We start from the raw sequence: 20,770 nt of genomic DNA, 5'->3' as shown, positions 1-20,770 counted from the left end.
CGGCCCCATCCCTAAAGTTTCTGCTTCCTGAGATCTGGGTTAGGGCCTGAGAACTTGCATTTCTAAGTTCCCAGGTGATGCTGAGCCTGCTTGCTGGTCCTGGGGCCACGCTGCCAGACCACTCAGCTAGCTGCTCGTGCGCAAGGTCTGTGCACTGTTGATTTATGTCTCTCCCACAAGGGAAGGCATAAAGGATGCAAGGAAACACGCATACCAGCTAGAAAGGTTCATGGGGCGATAAATTCTATGAAGAAAAGGTGCAGGGGAGGGGATATGCACGAGGGGGAAGTTCTTGAGAGTAGCTGTAAGGAAGGGCATTTGCTAGGCATTCCATAAATACTTGTTGATTTTTTTTTTTTGAAAAAAAAAAAAAAAGGAAGGGCATTTGAGGCACAATTAAATGTTCCTTTTTGAGCAGCTGAAGTTTACAAGGGCAGGGAAAGACACACACAGGTGGCCCAGGGGAGGGTCACCTACAGAGTCAGTGTGGAGAGGAAAGAGAAGGGCGTCTGGCCCCGCGGGGGTACGCAGAGGTGGACGGTCCTGCGAAGTGACTGCGAAGCAGCCTAGGGTGAGATAATTCGGGGAATCCGAAAGAAACCGAGAGAGGAGAGGGTTTGAGAAGGAAGCGTGATCCAGAGCCGTCGATTCTGGGAGGGTAAAGAGGTGCCGCCTTGGGTGCGGTTACAGGAGCTCTGGGGGCCCTCCACAAGCCACCTCCCAAGTGAGATCAAAGAGCCCCGGAGCGAGGGGAGGGGCAGGGAACCTGAGGAGTGACGACAGGAGGCGGCTCCATTTGAAAAGTTTTGCAGCCTAGGAACCGGAGAAATGGAGCTCTCCCTGCCGAGGATGGGGAGGAGAAAGGGTGTTTAAACGCCAGGAGCTCCTGAAGTTGAGTTGGTGGTCCACGGGCGGGATTTTGGAGGGAAGAGGAAAAGAAACAAGTGTGTGTGTGGGGGGGGGGGGGGGGGTGCTGAGCCGTGAAAAAGGCAGAGCTGGCGGGGTCTGGGTGTTGGGAGAGCTCAAAGTCTCGCCTGCCTTGGAAACACGACTCATCTGAACTTTACAACCACGCCAAAAGGAAAGCACTATTTCTCCCATTTTACAGATGAGGAAGCTGAGGCTCAAAGAGGTGAAGGGACGCACCCAAGGTCCCCCATCTCACAGAGCAGGACCTCCGCCCGTGGGGGGACCCCGCGCTCCGCTCATTGGCCCCGCTGCTCCTAGGGACTGGGAACAAGACCCTTTTTTGTGTCCTCGCAGGGATGCCCTTGGGAGAGCCGCCCAATGGCGAAGAGGCCCCGCAGAGGCCCGGGCGGGGCGGGATGCCCCCTCCACCCTAGCTCCGCCCCTGGCGGCGCGGGAGGGGGCGCGGGGCGGGGGGCGCGCCGCGCGGGCTTTGCTGGCTGCGCACCGAGCTCGCAGTGTGGACCGCGCTTCCCAGCGTCCGCACGCGGCTGTCCGTGCCCACCGTGCCCATCCCGCCATGGCCGCGGCCGCCCTCCTGTCCCGGCCCCGGCCCGGACTACTGCCCCTGCTCCTGCTGCCGCCGCTGCTACTGCTGCTGCTGCTGCCGCCGCGCGCGGGCCGGGTGCGCGCTGACAGTAAGGTAAGGCGCGGCCCTCTGACCCGGGCTCAGCTCCGCGGGGAGCCGGGCGCGAGGGGGCGCTGTGGTCGGGGTGCGGGCCAAGGAGGGTGTCAGGGCGGGGAGCGGAGGACCAGAAAAGGGTAGTAGACCCGACAGGCTCAGCACCGAAGCCGCTCGGGCCACGACCCAGGGAGAGGAGCGCGTGAGGCAAGAAGTGCTGGAGATGGTAGGGGTACTTGGGACCTGCGGGTCTCAGGAAAGGGCTCTGGGACCTAATCCAGTGCGGGGAGATAAACCCTGAAAACCAGGGCCAGGAAGAGGGGAGCCTGAGAGTTTGGAGGGGGGCGCAGACAAGAGATGCAGTCCCCAGCCTAGGGAAGGGATTCCCAGGAGCGCTGGGCAGGGGCAGCCTGGGAATCCGGCTCAAAGTTTCCATGGGAGGTTAACCCATGTCAGGCCGACTCCTGCGTAACTGCTTCCCAGGAATTCCCAGGTTTGCACCAGGCCCTGAGACAACGCTTTCCAGCCATGCTGGGGACCCAGAGTCCCCACGCAATGACCTGGTGGGCTAGTCACTTGCCTGACCTCTGATAGTCCTACCGGGAATCTGTTGCACCCTCTGGAGGACACCATGCTTCCAGAAGGGACCTGAAGTCTTCTCAGTTGTGGCTAAAAGGATCTGCTGTGGTGTCAAGCAGGCCTGAGTTCAAATCCTCCCTCCACCTCTCAGCAGGGTGATCTTGGGCCTTTCACCCCTCCCAGTTCCTGTTTCCTCACTTTTTAATATGAGAATAATAAGAGCTCCCACTTCGTGCATTTGGTGATCATGCTGTAAAATGTTTAGCACCACACCTGGTACCTAGTAGGTGCCCGATAAATCATGCTGTGATTACAGAATCTTACTAAGGGAACACTTGAGGGTGTTCTGGAAATGACCCAGTAAGGACGAGGATGGGACTGGGAATGAATGAGGGGCAGGAAGGAGGTAGGGCCCTGGTCTTGGTGCAGAGCAAAGGAGTGACTATTCCTGATGTTGCTCCAGCCTCTTTCCTGGGTAGAAGGTGAGGCTGCACTGTCCAGAGGCCAGGCAAAGGGTAGAAGCCACTAGCCACACGGTAAGTATGAGCGCTGGGGACCAGCAGACCCTCATCCTAAAGATCCAGCTCTGGGTGTGAAAACAAGGGAGCCGCAGTCTTGACCATGTGCTCCAAGGACAAGAAGGGAATGAGTATCAGTCGTACTTTACAGGTGGGAAACGAGAGTATATAATAAACAGGTGGCTAGCTTGTGAATCAAAAAACCTGAGTTCTGGCCCTTTGTTGTTCTTGGGTTGTGCGACCTTGGGCAAGTAAGTCGATGCCTGCCTCTGGGCTTCAGCTTCCCCATCTGAAAAACAATGTCTGCCCACTTCCTTTCCATGCAGGACCTTCTTGGAGTCCCTGACCTGGCTCAGGTAGGGGAACAGCAAGCAAAAAACCCCGCACGTAACCTAATCAGTGCTTTGCCCCTCCCATCCCTCTGGCCGGGAAGAGTATTTGGTCCTGGGCATCCTCCGAGCTGTGCACAGTGCATGTAGGGCTTGTGGGGGAGGGCTCGCACACAAAACAAAGCAAAGACAAAGAAAACCTAACACCCTGTTTATGTAGTGAGTCAGCCAAACACTTGCTAGGTTGTGCGTGTGTGTGTGTGTGTGTGTGTGTGTGTGTGTGTGTATGTGTGTGTTTAGTTGTCCCAGGGCAAGCTGGGGCTGGTGGGGTAGGGAGGCGCACCCTAGAGACTGGAGGACGAAGCAGCTGGGGGACACAGCACAGGCCTCCTTCAGAACCTCCCACCCCACACCACTTCAGCCAGCTGGGAAAAATAAAAATCAAGTGATGGGTGAATTTACTCCGCATTCCTCAGCACAGCCGGTCTCCTGCTGGCTCTACAGGGAGGGCTGTTTTCATAATCACCCTCTCCCTCCCCCATAACCATCCTTCCTCTCCAAGCCTGTCCGATTTGGTGGGGTGGGGGGACGGAGAACTTGGGGGAGGGAGAGAGCCCTTCAAGGGCCAACCTGGGACTTGAAATCTATCTATCTAGGACCCTGAAGGGTTAAGTTGGCTCTCTCCTTAGGCTTCCTGCTCCTGGGAGGTCCAGTCCCCCCTCCTGCCCCATACTTTCAGGGGTACAGCGGCAGCTCAACCCCAGTACTCACCAGAGAACTCTGTGGTCTCGGGCAGCTCCTCACTCAGCGTGTTTTAATTTTACGTTTATAGCAAGGTCTCTCCTAAACAGGACTTGGAGTTTTCATCTAGGGAAGTGCTTTGTCCGGCATGGGAGTGGGAGAGGGGGCTTACAGCTTCCCTGGCATTTCTGAGGGGCTGTCCAGCTCGGAGTTTGGGATGGACAGACAGGGAACCACATGAAACCCAGGCATGGCAGCACAGACCTCTGGGAACCTGCTTTCTGCTATATGGCCTTGGAAGGTGGCTGAGAATTCCCCATGGCTACCTCAGTTTCCCCATCTGTGAAAGGTGCCTCACTTCCTCTGTGCATCCAGATGTGGGAAGGGGGTCTTGGGTCATCCCTGCCACTGACCAGGGACCCAAGGGCAGAGGGAAGGTCAAGGCTTGTGGGAACTGGGAACAGGGGAGCAGGAGGATCTGAAGGCAGCAGGCGGGGGTGTCGAAGCCTCGATCAGATGTTCTAGACCAGGCTGGTCCCGGGGGCTTAGGTGTTGCTGCGCCTCCGCTCTGGGAGTTTCCGCCTGTGGGTGTAATTGAAAACAGGCTCAGGGAAGACAGAATACAAGTGGATAGAGTCCTTCTGTACACAAAGAACATGGGGCTAGGCCAGGCCCCACAGGGTCTCTCTACAGGGAAATTCTTGCCCCAACAGTCCCGTTGGCTGGGGCACCTAGAACAAAGTACTGAGAAATATCCTGTGTGCCAAGCCCCATGCACAGCCCTTAAATCCAGAATCTGACACAACCCTGCTGCCGGTCGCCGCGCCCCCTCCATCTGACAGACTTGAACAGTGAAGGTCAAAACAGTCAGATGGAGGAGTTTGCAGAATCCTGGGGTTCCAGGATGCTCAGCTTTCAGTGGGCATCCAAATGACCTGGGGAACCTGAGAGCCTGAGTTATGAAGTGTGGACTAAGGCCAGGGCGTCTGCATTTTCGAAGTGCATTCCAGGTAATTCCAAGGCACATCCCCCTGTTGAGAACTCGGCGGAGATACAGAGAGCCATGGAGGTTTGTGGAGCAAGAGAGTCACAGATCATCACAGAGGAACTTTTGGAAGATTAAGCCAGCAGGGAGGAGGGTAATGCATCCTTAAAAGCAGTTAACAGGGTCCGAACTCGGCCTGTGGTCATGGAATGGAGAGTCGGAGAGAGGGATGGGAGATATTCAGGATAAAGAATTGGAAGAACATGACTGATGGCTTGTCCGGAGTAAAACAGAGGCTCAGAGGCCTGGGGTGGGTGGCAGGTACGTAGGTATCAGTTGAGAAAAGAAGCCGGGTCCAGCTTTGGGTGGCTCCAGATTGGGGGTCCTGAGCCATCCAGGGAGGTGTCGAGCTGGCAGTGGGCTCTGGGGGAGGTCTTTGCCTGCAGGAGGACATGGAAACAGGCTCTCAGGGACTCTCAGGCCATGAGAGAAGAGGGAAGACTCCACCTCAAGGTGACACAATTTGAATCTGCTCATTTCTAGAACATTTCACAGCTTGAGCCCCCCTCTTCCCACTGTGGCCAGATTTATCCATCTCTCTTAAGACAAATCTCAAGTATGACCTCTTGCCATCTCATTGTAGGACTTCCTTGCAAGGACGTTTTTAAGCACGAGCCATCCACGTTTCTGGGGTCTTTGGTAGCAGCGTGTGCTGAGTGAGGCTGTAGAAAGAGGTGGTGCACAGGGGGGTGGGAGGCTGGGACTTCCCTGCTTCACAGTTGCTCTAGCCCTTGGGCCCAGGGCAGGATGGACCGGCCCCAGTGGGAGCCCCAGGCTCTCTACTGCCCCGCTGTGTCCCACCCCCCAAGCCCCCTTTTTGTCACAGTTTAGTTGCTATTATTGGAGGAGCCCTCCTGGTGACGAAGGGTGATCATGGGGGGAACAGCAAGTAAACCAAATTTTTGGAGTCAGGCTCTTCATAGTGACCCTGAGCGAGCCTCAAGTCTTCCCTGACGCTCGGATTTCTCCCCTTTAAGGTGGGGTTGTGAGGAGAGGAGAGAGGTAGAAAATGGCTTCCGGACATGAGGGAGGGTTTTTGGCGACTACCTGGGCAGCAAGTACCACAGAAAGAGCAGTGACCGTGTGCCAGGTTTGGTGTCGGCTGCTCTGCGTGCTTGGACTCATTTCAGCCTCAGGACAGGCTTATGAGGCAAAGACGTATCCTCCCCATCTTGCAGGGGAGGGTGCAGAGACTCAGAGGGGCCAAGGCCGCGCAGGGAAATGGAGGACCTGGGGCTGGAGTCTGGGCATGGTCCATCCCCCCTCCGCCATGGTGCTTGGCTGCCTCCAGTCAAGCACCACGGGGTCCAGCAATCAGGGAGGAAGGGCCTTGCCTAGGCTCCTGGCAGCTGGGGCTGGGAGCCAAGGCCCTCTGCCGACTCCTGGCCAGTGTCAGGGCCTTGGCCGCCCCCCTCAGGACGTCGCACCTCATCTGAGGAGAGAAGGAATGTTGCAGTCTGATATGGAGGCTGCCGCCGGGGCGGGTGGATGCCAGGGTGATGGGTGGGTCCCCAGGAGGAGGCCTGGTCGGCCTGGCCACGCAGAACACAGCCACATCTGCCCACTGGGGAGTGGGTAGGGGTGACTGGGAGTCCACAGCAGAGCTGGGAAGGGGCCCAGGAGACTTGAAGAGAAGGCAGGCTCGAGGCATTGCCCGAGATCTAAGGAATGTGTGGGACCATAGCCTGCCTGTCAGCGTTCGCAGGCAGAGGAGGACTGCCCGGAGGAGTTGCCCAGAGTACACTCCACCCTCAGAAGGCCCAAGACAAAGCTTCCAGCCATAGCTTCCTCCTTCCCCACCGTCCTCATCCCCCAAGGGACTGCAGGTCTACCCACACCAGGCTCTAATCCCCTTGAACGGGTCATTTGATGGCTCCAGGGCTCAGTTGTCCGTCTGTAGGACGCCGCTAAGTCTGTCTGCCACTGCATCCACATGGAGACATGAACACAGAAACAACCCCTTTCAGGATCATTGTTAGTAAAAATAACGGCTATAATATGCAGACTATGCTGTGGACTCCTGGCATTGGACTGAGCGTGCTCCTGGCCTCCTGTCTCTCAGTCCTCACACAGTCCTTCGTTGGGTAGAGAGTAGTGGTACCCTCATTTCACAAATGAGGAAATGGAGGCACAGAGAGATTAAGGAATCCACCCAAGGACACACAGCTGTAGGTGGCCCATGGCTGTGTGCCTAACCCCTGCCCCACACTTGCCCAGGACTTAGTGAGTTCTCAGTAGATGTCTCCTTCCTGGGCTCTGTGCCCCAGGACGCCTCCTCCATCCACCATCTATCCACGAGGCAGCCCAAGTGAGATTTCCATAATGCAGATCTGACCCTGGCTCTTGCCTGCCTAAAATCCTTCCATGACTCCCCAGGAAGAAGCCAAGATCCTCAACCAGCTTTCAGGGTCCTTCACAAGCTGGTCTCTGCCACCCCCCAGCCTAACCTCCTCCTAACCCCAGGGTCCCACAAGCACCACCCAGCGCGAACCTTCTCCAGGCCCCCAGGTGCCAGGCCCTTGCTTGTCTTTACGTATCTGGTTTGCACTTCCTGGAATGCTCTTCTCCTTAGAGATGTCCCTCAAGGGGGTCCTCCCTGAGCAGTTTACTTGAGTATCTTCCTCTGTGCTCTCCAAGCCCATCCCGCTGGCTTCTCATATAATAGAGAAACTCAAGAAGGTACCTCAGTCTATTTCTCCTACACCTCCAGCTGTCACCCAGGGTCTGACAGAGGTCAGAGGCTCAAACAGGTGTTTGACAGCTCAGAACAGAAATGGAATACCGGGGCGCCTGGGTGGTTCAGTGGGTTAAAGCCTCTGCCTTTGGCTCAGGTCATGATCTCAGGATCCTGGGATCGAGCCCTGCATCAGGCTCTCTGCTCAGCGGGGAGCCTGCTTCTTTTCCCCTCTCTTTGCCTGCTTCTCTGCCTACTTGTGATCTCTGTCTGTCAAATAAATAAAATAAAATCTTTAAAAAAAAAAAAGAAAGAAAGAAATGGAACACCTATGGCCCTTCCCCAGGGGCTCTGGGCCACTTGTGCGTACTGGGATTGGCAGAAAGCCCAAAGGAGCCACAAACTCACCTGAGTCCTGGTGGCTTCCGTGAGAGCTGAGTAGCCCTGAGGCCTGGGGCGTTTGTTGCTTGAGCCACAAAGAGCTGTGTCCCAAGAGCCTGGAGCCCAGGGTGGGCTGTGGGCTAGCTGAGCCAGCCCAGGGAGTGGCAGGAAAAGGTTGAGCTGCCCACCATCTCACAGCTGCTAACTCAGATGGTAATAGGTGTAATAAACTTCAGATGGTAATAGGTATAATAAAGAAAAACAAAGCCACTAGATAAGGGGACAAAGAGTAAGGGGAGGCGGGTAGTCTGGAAAGTCTTCTCAGAGGAGGTGATGGGTAAGTAACATGAGGGAATGGGCCAAGGGAGTATCAGGCGGTAAAGGTTTCAGGACAAGGGTCCCAAAGCTGCAAAGTTCCTGAGGCTGGAGTGGAGGGACCCAAAGGACGGAAAGGGCGCCAAGACAAGGGGTTGTGGAGAGGCTGGCAGCTCACATAGGCCTTCTTTCCCAGTGTCATGCAGCCATCAACGCTACTTAGTTCCAGAACATTTTCATCACTCCACAAGGAAACCCCCGTGCCCGTTAAACAGTCACTCCCCATTCTCCCCCTCCCAAGTCCTGGCAGCCATTAATCTGCCTTCTGTCTGTGGGTCTGCCTCCTCTGGATGCCAATAAATGGAATCATCCAACAGGTGGCCTTTTGTGACTGGCTTCTGTCACTTAGCATCAGGCGGTCAAGGTTCATCCTTGTTGTAGCAGCTGTCCGTACTCCATTCCTTTTTATGGCTCCGTAATATTCCATCGTTTGGTGAGACCAGCTTTCCTTTCTCCATCAGCTGATGGACATTTGGACTTGGTTCCACCCTGTGACTATTGTGAATCACGCTGCTATGAATATCCGTATAGGAGTTTTTGTTTCAACACCTGTCTTCAGTTCTTTGGAGAATAATTCTGCCTAGCAGTAGAATTATCAGGTCCTATGGTAATTGGTAATTCTATGGGTTTTTAAAGATTTTTTGAAAAGATTTTATTTCTCAGGAGGGAGACAAACCATAAGAGACGCTTAATCTCACAAAACAAACTGAGTGGTGTTGGGGGGTAGGGGGTGGGGATAGGGTGGTTGGGTTATGGACTTTGGGGAGGGTATGTGCTATGGTGAGTGCTGTGAAGTGTGTAAGCCTGATGATTCACAGACCTGTACCCTTGGGGCTAATAATACATTATATGTTAATAAAAATAATTAATAAAAAACCTAAAGATTTTATTTCTTTAGTTGATAGGGAGAGAGAGCATGAGTGGGGGCGTGCAGAGGGAGAGGGAGAAGTAGACTCCCCACCGAGCAGGAAGCCGGATGTGGAACTTGATCCCAGGACTCCAGGATCATGATCTGAGTTGAGAGCAGACATGTAACTGACTGAGCCATCCAGCTGCCCCTAAGATTTTTTTTTTTTTTGAATTTTTTTTAAGTAAGCTCCATGCCCAATGTGGGGCTTGAACTCAGAACTCTGAGATGAAGAGTCGGATCCTCTATCATCTGAGCCAGCCAGGTGTCTCTGAAATGTTTTTAAAATAATCCCTACACCCAATAGTGGGACTCAAACTCACAACCCCAAGATCAAGAGTTGCACACTCTGATTGAGCCAGCCAGGCCACCCCAATTCTGCACTTAACATACTAGGAACAGCCAAACTATTTTTCAACTATTTATATTTTCAGGTATTATTACCTTAAGGCTGCTGGACTCTGTTTCCTCCAAAGGGCTACTAGCTCCTCGGCTACCTGCAACCATGCCCACAAAGGCGGGGTGGGGGTGGGGGCTGGATTCTGCTGCCTGTCCCTTCTAGCTCCTCCTCTCCTCCCCTCCGGCCAGCACTGGCCTTCAGCTCACCTGAGCCCCTCTTGTAGGTGTTTGGTGACATGGACCAGGTGCGTATGACCTCGGAGGGCTCCGACTGCCGCTGCAAGTGCATCATGCGGCCGCTGAGCAAGGACGCCTGCCGCCGAGTGCGCAGCGGGCAGGCGCGGGTGGAGGACTACTATACCGTGGAGACGGTGAGCTCAGGCACCGACTGCCGCTGCTCCTGCACGGCGCCGCCCTCCTCGCTCAACCCCTGCGAGAACGAGTGGAAGATGGAGACGCTCAAGAAGCAGGCCCCGGAGCTCCTCAAGGTAGGCTTTCTGGGGGAGGGAAGGAAGGGAACACCTCCCAGAGGAGATCCTAGCACGGGCTGGTGCCAGGCTGTCCTTCCAGTGGAAAATCCACACACTGGGGAGGCGCTGTCATTATCCCACTTCACAGGTGGGAAAACAGAGGCTCCCTGCGGGGAAGCCACGTCTTGCTCTGGACTATTTGCCAGTAAGTGGTGGAGGCAGCGTTCTTCAGCTAGCTCACCCTGTGCTCTAGCGTATCTGCAAAACACAGGCTTCTGTTCAGAGAGCACCTACCACCGACCAGGCAGGCACTAGTTCTGGGAATATAGGCGGAAACCAGACAAAGTCCATGCCTTCCGTGTGGGAGACAGAAAAGAAGTAAACACAGAGAGGGCATTTTATCATCCAGTTCAGTGTTCTGTATTTTACCCAAACCTGTTCATCTGTCAGCACCTGAATACAGTATTTTAAATTTTGTAGCATTTTATTGTTTTTAATGTAATAACACGTCCCCTATGCAAGCCCCACCTGCATGCCAGATGTTGTGCTAAGCTCTTTTTATGCATGTTTTCCTCTAAATTCTTAAACCATTCTGGGACATGTGGGATCACTGTTCTCGTTTTATAGGCAAGAAAACGGAGGTCTAGAGAAGTTAGGTAACTGGCCCAAACTCTCACCTAATGGCACGTAGCCTTGGATCTATGCCATACTTTCAAGTGAATTTTATGCTTACCTTCCCCCGCCAGCCACCACCATGGGCAGATCAGAAAGAAGCACCACCTCTGGGGAGCACAGCCCCATGCCACGGCCACATGCAGGGTCCATGCTTGAATAGACACATGCAGCCTACGTCACCGTCCCCACAGCGAGCTAGGCACTTTCACACCATTCATAACACGCCCAGCTCAGTGCTTGGTGGGCCTGGGTCTGCTGTATCCAGAGCATGTGTTCTAAACCACTTTTCTCCTGTCTTTCTTTCTGTAATGGACTAGATAGTTTTGGTGTCTTTCGAGAGTATCCTTTTCTTTTATAATTTCTTCCAAACATATGAGCATCTGCTTTGCCTTTTTTGGTATCAAGAACTGTGAAATTGACTGAGATGTTACACTACTTGTAAGCTAACAACTTGGCAGTCAATTTCATGGATGCTGGCAGAAGACACAAGCCTCCTGGGTCAGAGACAAAGGATTTTATTACTCACAGCAGCCAGAGAATCTACATTTTCTTGAGCTGATTCTCCCAGCTCCAGTTCCCATGGGGTGACTCAGTGAAGACTTGCACACACACTGGGGTATTTTCCAGAAGTGGAGCCCCAAGCTTAAAGAATCCAAATTTTTTTACAATGGGCACTGAGCACGCCTTCCCTACTCTGGAGGGAAACACTCTCTCTGTGTTCCAGGACTGTTGCCTATACAAAAGATGTCTTAGAACAAAAATGCTCAGTGCCTCTGTATGCAAGACATGTGAAAAATTGTCTTCAAGGGGCGCCTGGGTGGCTCAGTGGGTTAAAGCCTCTGCCTTCGGCTCAGGTCGTGATCCCATCGGGCTTTCTGCTCAGTGGGGAGCCTGCTTCCTCCTCTCTCTCTGCCTGCCTCTCTCTGCCTAGTTGTGATTTCTCTCTGTCAAATACATTAAAAAAAAAAAATTGTCTTCAACATTTCGCTAAAAATGTTTCCTTTCTTTCTTTCCCTTTTTTTTTTTTAAAGATTTTTAAAAATTTTTTTCAACAGAGAGAGAGCACAAGCAGGCAGAGCAGCAGGCAGAGGGAAAGGGCGATGCAGGGCCCTATCCCTGGCCCTGGGATCATGACCTGAGGCCAAAGGCAGATGCTTAGCCAACTGGGCCATCCAGGCACCCCTAAAAATGTCTTCTTTAAATTTAACTTCAGCTTTATTTTTGTAACAACTAAGTGGATAACAAAGCTCTTAAAGTTAGAGGGTTGAATTTTAGGCCAAGTTGCCTCTCAACTTGTCAGTACCTGGACCCCACTGTCTCCGTGGGGCCTTGCTAGGGCCCTGCAAACTCCAGGCGCTGAGGCCATAGGTCAGTCTTTAGTTGTAGGAACAATTCCAACTTCTGCTCAAGTCCACCTCTCAATAACTAAATTGTAAGCATACTTTACACAGGGATATGCAAAACCTTTTCATAAATCCTGGCTAATTTCATCCTTACCACAATCCTTTGGCAAGGGAACTTACTGTTCCAGCTTTACTTATGGAGGAATCTGAGGCCCAGAGAGGGCTTGTGACTTGCCTAAGATCTCACAACGAGAAACTGGCAGCATTGGGATTTGAGCTCAGGAATTCTCTGCTATGTCCCCCTGCCCATGGAAGGAGTCCCTAGGCAGCTCTCAGCCTGGAGTCCATAGTCCCTTGGGTCTTTTCAGAAGCCATGGTGGTTTTCATTCAGCCTTATAGGACTGGAGTGGGGTAGTGGAGGGATTGACTCAGCAGGAGGTGGTATAGCAGGAAGAGAAAATATGACAGGGGCAGGTACCCCAGAACCCTAAAAGGAGAAGGGGGAAGAGGCAGTATGAGACAGGGCTGAGGCCCCACCCACTAGATTCGGCTCCTCCTCCCTCAGCAGGAGGCTGTCTATGGGAAGCCCTCCAGGAGAGGAGGTTAAGGGAAGCCCGTGGAGGAGGGGGCGCATACCCATGATATACCTTTCCCTTATTTCTACCCAGCCCTTTCCCTCAAGCTAAGAACTCCAGCTTTGGAGTGATTTGGTCTTGGTTACATGACTGCGAGTAGAATGGAGAAGATTCTAGATTTCCTTTCTTGGGGAGGTTGGTGGCAAGTGCATGCTTTTCACCTCTTTACTCCTTTTCCTTCTGGACATGAACTAGGCATGGTCCCATCCTTGAGGAATCTCTGATCTCTTGGGGACACAGTTCCTGACTCCAAAGATTGGTCACTGGTGCTGGGCCAAGGGATGTCTCAGGGACTGTGGGAACCCAAAGGAGGAGATAATATTGGAGCTGGGCTTTGAGGGATGGGTAGGAGTCCCTCAGGCAGAGAAGAAAGGAGGGCATTACTGGTAAGAGCAAGTGGAGTGCATGTGGCCCAGAATGGCTCCCTCCCCTCTCTCTGCTGCAGCCCCACTAGTTGCCTGCCAATTCCTCTAATACGGGGCTTCTCCAACTATCTGTGGTGAAAGACTAATTTTTTTTTTTTAAAGATTTTATTTATTTACTTGACACAGAGAGATCACATGTAGACGGAGAGGCAGGCAGAGAGAGAGAGAGAGAGAGGGAAGCAGGCTCCCTGCTGAGCAGAGAGCCCGATGCGGGACTCGATCCCAGGACCCTGAGATCATGACCTGAGCCGAAGGCAGCGGCTTAACCCACTGAGCCACCCAGGCGCCCTGGTGAAAGACTAATTTAAAAAAAAATAAGAACCAGCACTTTGGGAAAATGCCATAAAAATGAATTATTAGAAAAATGAGGCAAAAACAGACATGCAAAATACAAGTCCACTGTTTGACTGTTAGAGTCAACAGATAAAAATTTCTCTGTCGGGTGCCTGGGTGACTCAGTCGTTGAAGCATCTGCCTTCAGCTCAGGTCATGATCCGGGTGTCCTGGGATGGAGCCTTGAGTAGGGCTGCCCGCTCAGTGGGGAGTCTGCTTCTCCCTCTCCCCATCTTCCCTGCTTGTGCTCTCTCTCTCTCTCACTCTCTCTTAAATAAATAAATAAATCTTTTTAAAAAAAATGTCTCTGTCAAAGCGTCTGAAAGTTTATAAAAGTCTACTTTCACTTTTTGCAATTTTTTTTAAAGATTTTATTTATTTATTTGACAGAGAGAGATCACAAGTAGGCAGAGAGAGTGAGAGGGAAGCAGGCTCCCTGCCGAGCAGAGAGCCCGATGCGGGACTCGATCTCAGGACCCTGAGATCATGACCTGAGCCGAAGGCAGCGGCTTAAACCACTGAGCCACCCAGGCGCCCCTACTTTTTGCAATTATTTTATCACCGATGAGTAACCTGTAGCTTGGACCCGTGCTGGTCTGCAGACCGCACTTTGAGTAGCGTGGCCCCAACACAACATGTCTCTTCTCACCTCCCGCTCTTTGCATAAGCTGTTCCCTTGGCCTGGAATGCTCTTCTCCAGCCATCTTTGCCTAATCTGTGCTGTTGCTGCAGAGCTCAGCTCCAACAAAACTCCCTGCTGGCATAGTTCACTAATCCGCATCTGCTCCTCGACAAAGTCAGCGCTGTGTCATTAATGATCTGGGTACCTCTCCGCGACTCTCTGTTCTTTCACAGCCAGCGAAAGACCCTGAAGGCTTCTGTCTGTCTTACTCCTCACTGTCCTTAGTGCCTGGCCCAGAGGAAACATTTGCTGAAGTCAAAGAGGGTGCAGGGGCAGACCATGGGGGACTCGAACGCCAGGCTTAGGAAGTGCAAGGTCACGCACGAGCAGTGGGGAGCCAGGACAAGTTATCTAGCAAGGGAGAGACCCAGGGTCAAACCTGTGCTTTGGAAAGCTGGTTTTGGTGGCCACGAAGGGAACAGAGTGAAGCTGGGAGGATCCGCTGTAGCCCCCATGATTGTTGATATCCGTGAAGCCCTTGCTGCGTTCCCGCTCTGTGCTGAGCCCTGTCCACACACTACTGCTCCTCACCACAGCCCTACGGCCTCGTTTCCCTGAGAAGGAAGCTGAAGCACATAAGAGTCTACGTGCATGGTTCTCCCACTGGGCTCCACAGAGCCTGCGGGGTACAGAGTAAGTCTTCAGAGTCCGAGCAAGGTTCCAGGGGAGCAGAAAGACTCAAGGTCCAACCCCTGCTTCCCTAAGACTTCTCCACTCCCTTTTTTCCATTTTAGAGATTAATGTCTACTCCAAGAAAGGCTCTCTGGCTTAAAACAGCTTGAACACCCCTGGGAGAGTGGGAGTCAAACTGTTTTGGAAACAGCTGGCCGGGGCCAGACAGGAGCGCTGGTGGGCTGCTCAAACCCGAGCGATGCCGGGGGTGGGGGGCAGGGGATGCGAGAGGGTGGGAGGAACTGCCCTTCTCAAGAAGCCAGGGGAAGCTGATTTCTCAGCCAGCCTCTTGTGCCATGGTTTGTTTCCCTGACCCTCACTGGCTTCTCGGCCATCTGGAGAGAAGGTCCCATCCTCACGACACGTGATGGAGAGTGGAAAGGGAGGGGCAGCTGCAGTGGGAAGGAGCCCCGGGCTGGGCCAGGAGGACACAGCATCTACCACCCACCTATTTTGCTATGCAAGCTCCTCCCCTCCTCTTGGCCGCAGCTTCCCCATCTGAGCACAGGAAGGAATGGCATGATAGGAAAGAGGTTTCGGTTTATACAATCTGGGTTCTGCAGCCGGCCCCGTCTAACAACTGGGTGGTTTTGGACAAGTCACTTCACCTAAGCTGCAATTTCCCATTCTACAAGATGAAGATAAAATGAGTCCAAACCAGCCAGCCTGGCTGGCTCAGTGGGTAGAAGCACGCAGCTCTTGGTCTCGTGGGGTTGCGAGTTCGAGCCCCATGTTAGGCATAGGGATTACTCTAAAAGAAATAGTTGTTTTGGTCCCTAGGTGCAGACTCTGAGACAAGTGATTCGTGTTCCAGTGATTTTTTTTTTTAAGTTTTTTTTTTTTCTTTTTTTTTTGACAGACAGAGATCACAAGTAGGCAGAGAGGCAGGCAGAGAGAGAGAGGAGGAAGCAGGCTCCCCGCTGAGCAGAGAGCCTGATGCAGGGCTCCATTCCGGGACCCTGGGATCATGACCTGAGCTGAAGGCAGAGGCTTTAACCCCCTGAGCCACCCAGGTGCCCCTCGTGTTTCAGTGATTTATTATGAAAATGTTCCCAAGAGAAGCGGTACCAAAGTGAGAGAAGTAGGGGTGGGGAGAGAAGGAAGAAGCCCAATAGGGTGGGGTCTCGGGCCAGGCATCAGCCTTAGCCCCAGGGGGCGCTGGAGTGCGAAGGACAGCTCAACTGTCCCCACTGAGGTTAGGGAGCTGGGCCTTTGGATGCCCGCCCCTGTCAGACACTGCCTAAGGACTGCCCCAGGGGGACCTACTCTCCCAGGTAGTTTGGGGGACACAGCGTCTCCCTGAAGACAGTCACAGATGCAGGCTGTTAAGAAGGAGGAACACGGAAGCCAGGTATGGGATCAGGTATGGATCCCAGGGCATCCAGACTGATCTCCTCCAGTATCCACTACACACCTCGAGGGGTTGTCTTGAAGACAAAGTGAAACAGCTCATTACAGCCCCTCACACAGCGCCTGCCACATCGTAAGTGCTCAAAAGATGGAATCTGTGGCTTTTCTCATGACAATTACCACCAAGCTGGGTCTGGTGGGTGCTGAGGGCCCACATAGGCCATTGCAAGTGGTGGGGCTTCTTTCGCAGCCTTTGTGCCTGACCCTGATCTCTGCCCTTGCCCTGACGCTCACCCTCTCTTGGGCAGCTCCAGTCCATGGTGGACCTCCTGGAGGGCACCTTGTACAGCATGGACCTGATGAAAGTGCATGCCTATGTCCACAAGGTGGCCTCCCAGATGAACACGCTGGAAGAGGTAAGGGCAGAGCTCTCCCCAGGACCCAGGATGGGTCAGCACGGGGTGGGGGAGGGCCCGGGGGGGGGGGGGGACAGGGGCTGTGTTGGAAGGGGCCCTGGCCATTCTGCCTTACCCTGCTGGCTGTTGAAAACTGGACTTCAGGGGCGCCTGGGTGGCTCAGTGGGTTAAAGCCTCTGCCTTCGGCTCAGGTCATGATCCCAGGGTCCTGGGATCGAGCCCCGCATCGGGCTCTCTGCTCGGCAGGGAGCCTGCTTCCTCCTCTCTCTGCCTCTCTCTCTGCCTGCCTCTCTGCCTAGTTGTGATTTCTCTCTGTCAAATAAAAAAACAAAAAAAACTGGACTTCAGCAGGGAGCCGGGAGAAGGAGAGGCAGGCCTCCAGGTCTAGACTTTGGAAAAGAGATCTGACTGGTGCTCACAGGCCTACAGGAGGCTGGAAGGCTGGCTGGAGAAACTGAGGCACCGGCTGATTGTCTGAAAGGGATGTGGAGGGGGCTGGCAGGAACTTGCCATGGCCCTCAGTTCACCAAGACCAGGAGTTACACATGGCACAACTCTAAGGCCACTGGTCACATAGAATGCCACGTAAAAGCACAGGACTGGCCAAGCCCACTGGGGCAGGGCTTAAGAGAGCATGGCTGGCCCAGGACCCACTTGCATTGGAAGCAGAGATGCTGAGCATCTCCTGGTCAGTACAAATGTACTAGAGGTCTAGGCAGGTGGCCAGGACTGGCCCCTGAGGGCAGCGACGGAGTTGGACCATCATGGGGGTCCAGGCTGCAGGTTCAGGGTTTGCTGGCACGCATCTTTGCTGGCACGGCCCGGCCTCCGCCTGTTTCCTGCATCCGGCCCCTGCTGGGCTTCTGGGAGCCTGGGGAAATGCAGCTGCCAGGAGCCGGTGTGGGGGCTTCCTTTCCCAGCTTCCTTTCTGGAGGGAGGGGGCACCTGGGCATCCTGTGCCCCAGGGTGGGAGATTAACCCCTTACTTTCCCCAAAGTTGGGGGTCACAGTGGCTTTAATTATCCAGAAAGTGTTTGGTGTGTGTGCCCTAGGGGCTAGGCCCTTGCCAGCACAGGAGTAGGGTACCAGTTGCTGGATTTCCACGGTGCTCCAGTATTTTCTGCGCACCTAGGACATGCTAGGCTCTCCTGTCACTAGCTCTGCAATTAGCCCCCTTTGGCCCATCCTCCTGTAATCTTAGGAAATGTTAACTCACTTCATGTAACCATGAGCCAGACGATCTGGAGAGTATGTCTGCTGCGGCTGGAACAAATCAGAAGTGATTTCCGTAGCCACAGAGAAATGATTTTTTAATTATCTTCTGTTTTGCATTATCTGTGCTTTGCTTCTGTTCACTAAGAGATAACTCAAAAAAATTTTTTTTTTTTTTTTTTTTTGCTTATTGCTAAGTCTGGGTGGAGATGGAGAAAACAGCCTCACCCAGGAGGGACCGGCTCCCTCTGCCCAAAGGAAAAACCTCACTCATTCACTTACTAAATAAGATTTTAATAATTACGTGGGTTCTCGGCAGCAGGCTTTATCCACCCGTGGCCACGGGGGCAACCACCCTGCCCCATCCCCTTGGGCCCCGCTCAGGAGACTGGGCCGCCAAGCCTGATGCCAGAAGCTGGGGTGTCCCCTCCAGGGTGGCGGGGGGGTGGCGGCTGTCAGAGGGGGCTAGAAAGACCCTGGAGTCCTGCCCCCACAGAGCGTCAAGGTGAACCTGAGCCGGGAGAACGAGGTAGTGAAGGAGAGCATGCGTCATCTCAGCGAGCAGCTGAGCCGCTATGAGAATCACTCTGCCATCATGATGGGCATCAAGAAGGAACTGTCCAGCCTGGGCCTCCAGCTGCTGCAGAAGGACGCAGCCCCGCTCTCAGCCGCTGTCCCCGCACCCGGCCCTGCTAGCAAGGCTCAGGTGAGGCCATGGCCCTGGTGATGGGATCAGAAGGTGGGTGGGCTTGGGAATATGGTGTGCCAGGACCTCCGTCCCGAGGGCCAGCTGGATGGGGTTTCGGGGTCCCAGGACGGGGCTGAGGGTTAGCACAGCTGGAGAGTCCCTGGCAGGGTGGGGGACGGGGCTGCGGGCAGTGCAGCGAGCATCGTTGCTGAGAGGAAGGCATCTGGTGGCCTCCTGGTTCCCGTTCCCAAACTAGCGGAGACAAAGGCATAGAGACGACCCTCTCTGCCTGGCCCTGAGGAACAAGGCTGGCTGCTGCAAAACCACTTCAAGCCTCCCCTAGTGTGGTTGGGTCAGGCCTGCTCAGGGTCGGGTGCAGAATGTCCTGGGGACCCGGCAGACTGACGCCACTTCGCCGACCCAGTCTGTGATGCAGAATTCCTGCAGCAGACATCCAGACATCCCGTATTCAAGCTCAGCACAGAGTGGGCAGGCACACCAGGCGGGGCCCCCCACGATCTATAAAACACCTTTATGCACATTTGAAAAAGGCCCTCCTCCAGGCAGACAGTTGGTGAAAAGGCTGTCCCTCTGGGCAAATGAAGAGAAGCCCCCCGCAGGTGGGCAAGTTGTCCAGCGGCTCCTTCCTATGATAGCTACTCATGAGGGGGTACAGACTCGATTTCAGTGCCATCCGTGCCCCTTAGGCCAGTCACCCTCATGCAGGACACAGTCGCTCCGTTCCCCACAGCAGCCTTGTGTTTTAGAGTGGAAACAGCCAGCAGCCTCCAAATCTGACTTCTAAAGTCGAAACCCGACTTCCTCACAGACATGATCACATAGCCACCTGCAAGAAGGGACAATCATGGCCTGTTGGACAGATGAGGAAGCGTAGGGTGAGGGCCCGTGGGGAGAGGAGGGCTGTGCCGGGACTGGAACCCGCGGCTGCGTGACTGGCAAGGCCGCGCTCTTCCTCTCCACCTCCCAGCCCCCCTGTGCTGACATTGTGCTGATGGGGCCAACTGTGTCTGCGGCCAGGACCGCCTCGCTGCTGATAAAGCATGGAGGAAACCTGGTGCCTTGGCCCGGGGCAGGCTTCCTGCTCATTCCCGTGTCAAGTCCACGGGCGTGAATGAATGCTATTCAGGCCACAGCACGGAAGGTCTAGAGACTGTACTTGCTGTATCTCCCGGAGATTCTGCCTAACTGTGGGCGATGTCACAGGGCCTTTGTTCTTGTGCCAAGCCAGCATTAGAAGCATGTAAGAGGAAGTGAGAATAAAATTTATAGAATGTTAGAAACTTCATGCGCTAAGGGCAATGGCCTTGGTGACCAACCATCCAAGTTGGCCTGGGACTAAAGGGTTTCCCAGGATGCAGGACTTTCAGGGCTGAAACTGGGAAAGTTCCAGGCGCACTGAGCTGGATTGGTCACCCTGCCTTGGAGCCTGAAAACCTCGCCCCTGCCCACAAAGACCCATGAACAAGAGAGACAGGGATGGGAAGCTGATCTGGTGAGCAGCTCCCTCCTTTGAGAATTAACCATTATAATCTACCCCCTCGGGACGGGTACGCAGTGGTTTGGAAATGGAACAGGAATCTAACCTATCAGGTTGGGCTTCTTCCAGCCAGGGAACTGGAGAGCTGACTGGGGAAACTGAGGCATACCCCAGTCATGGACGTAGCCACTATGGGAGGAAAGCTGTGAGTTCACAAGCACCTGAGACCTAGGGCCTAAAGCATCATGACCACTTCCAGCCCCCACCCACAGACTGAGCCTCCATGACCTCCTGAATACCTTTCCCCCTCCCCTAAGTCTGAGATCTCCCTTCCCTCTCAGGACACAGCTGGAGGGAAAGGGAAAGAAAACAACAAATACGGCAACATTCAGAAGACCCTGGCAGACAGGGGCCTCACAAAACCTCCTAAGGAGAAGCTCCTGAAGGTGGAGAAGCTGAGGAAGGAGGGCGGCAAGGGCAGATTCCCCCAGCCCACAGCAAAGCCCCGGACCCTGGCCCAGCAGCAGGCTGTGATTCGAGGCATCACCTACTATAAGGCAGGCAGGAAGGAGGCAACCGAGGCCATGGCCGGTGAGTTGGAGGAGGACTGGACCCTGGGGATGTGGGGGCTTGTTGCTGGATGGCTGCACCCCAAGCAGGGGACCCAGTGTCTTCTCTACAAACTGCCCCAGATTTCAGGTCTGCTGGTTGGTTACCTATTGGTGTCCGTCGCTCATCCACACAATGCGACGGTACCCCTTGTGGGGTCGTTGGGGATGAAATGATTGAATCAACGCAAAGGGCCGCGAGGTTCTTCTCCGGTATTTTCAGCGGT

At 54.1% G+C, this 20,770-nt stretch overlaps 1 protein-coding gene across 2 annotated transcripts in view; it reads left to right on the top strand.

Moving 5' to 3' along the window:
- Positions 1 to 20,770, top strand: part of OLFML2A (olfactomedin like 2A) — a 35,784-nt gene that overhangs the window by 5,026 nt on the left and 9,988 nt on the right. Inside the window, exons 2-6 of one of the 2 annotated variants that reach the window (XM_046021984.1) lie at positions 1,264 to 1,609; positions 9,761 to 10,024; positions 16,430 to 16,537; positions 18,246 to 18,455; positions 20,277 to 20,526. In XM_046021984.1, coding sequence (XP_045877940.1) covers positions 1,487 to 1,609; positions 9,761 to 10,024; positions 16,430 to 16,537; positions 18,246 to 18,455; positions 20,277 to 20,526 — 955 coding nt within the window. In that variant the 5' untranslated portion in view covers positions 1,264 to 1,486. Of the gene's footprint in view, positions 1 to 1,263; positions 1,610 to 3,023; positions 3,042 to 9,760; positions 10,025 to 16,429; positions 16,538 to 18,245; positions 18,456 to 20,276; positions 20,527 to 20,770 lie in introns of those variants that run through there. The other variant, XM_046021985.1, reaches the window with a different exon arrangement.

The sequence above is a fragment of the Meles meles genome, chromosome 11 (genome assembly GCF_922984935.1).
Source record: "Meles meles chromosome 11, mMelMel3.1 paternal haplotype, whole genome shotgun sequence".
Classification (NCBI taxonomy): domain Eukaryota; kingdom Metazoa; phylum Chordata; class Mammalia; order Carnivora; family Mustelidae; genus Meles; species Meles meles.
The sequence above is the reverse complement of the archived record's forward strand: the minus strand, read 5'-3'. Positions and strand labels throughout refer to the sequence as shown.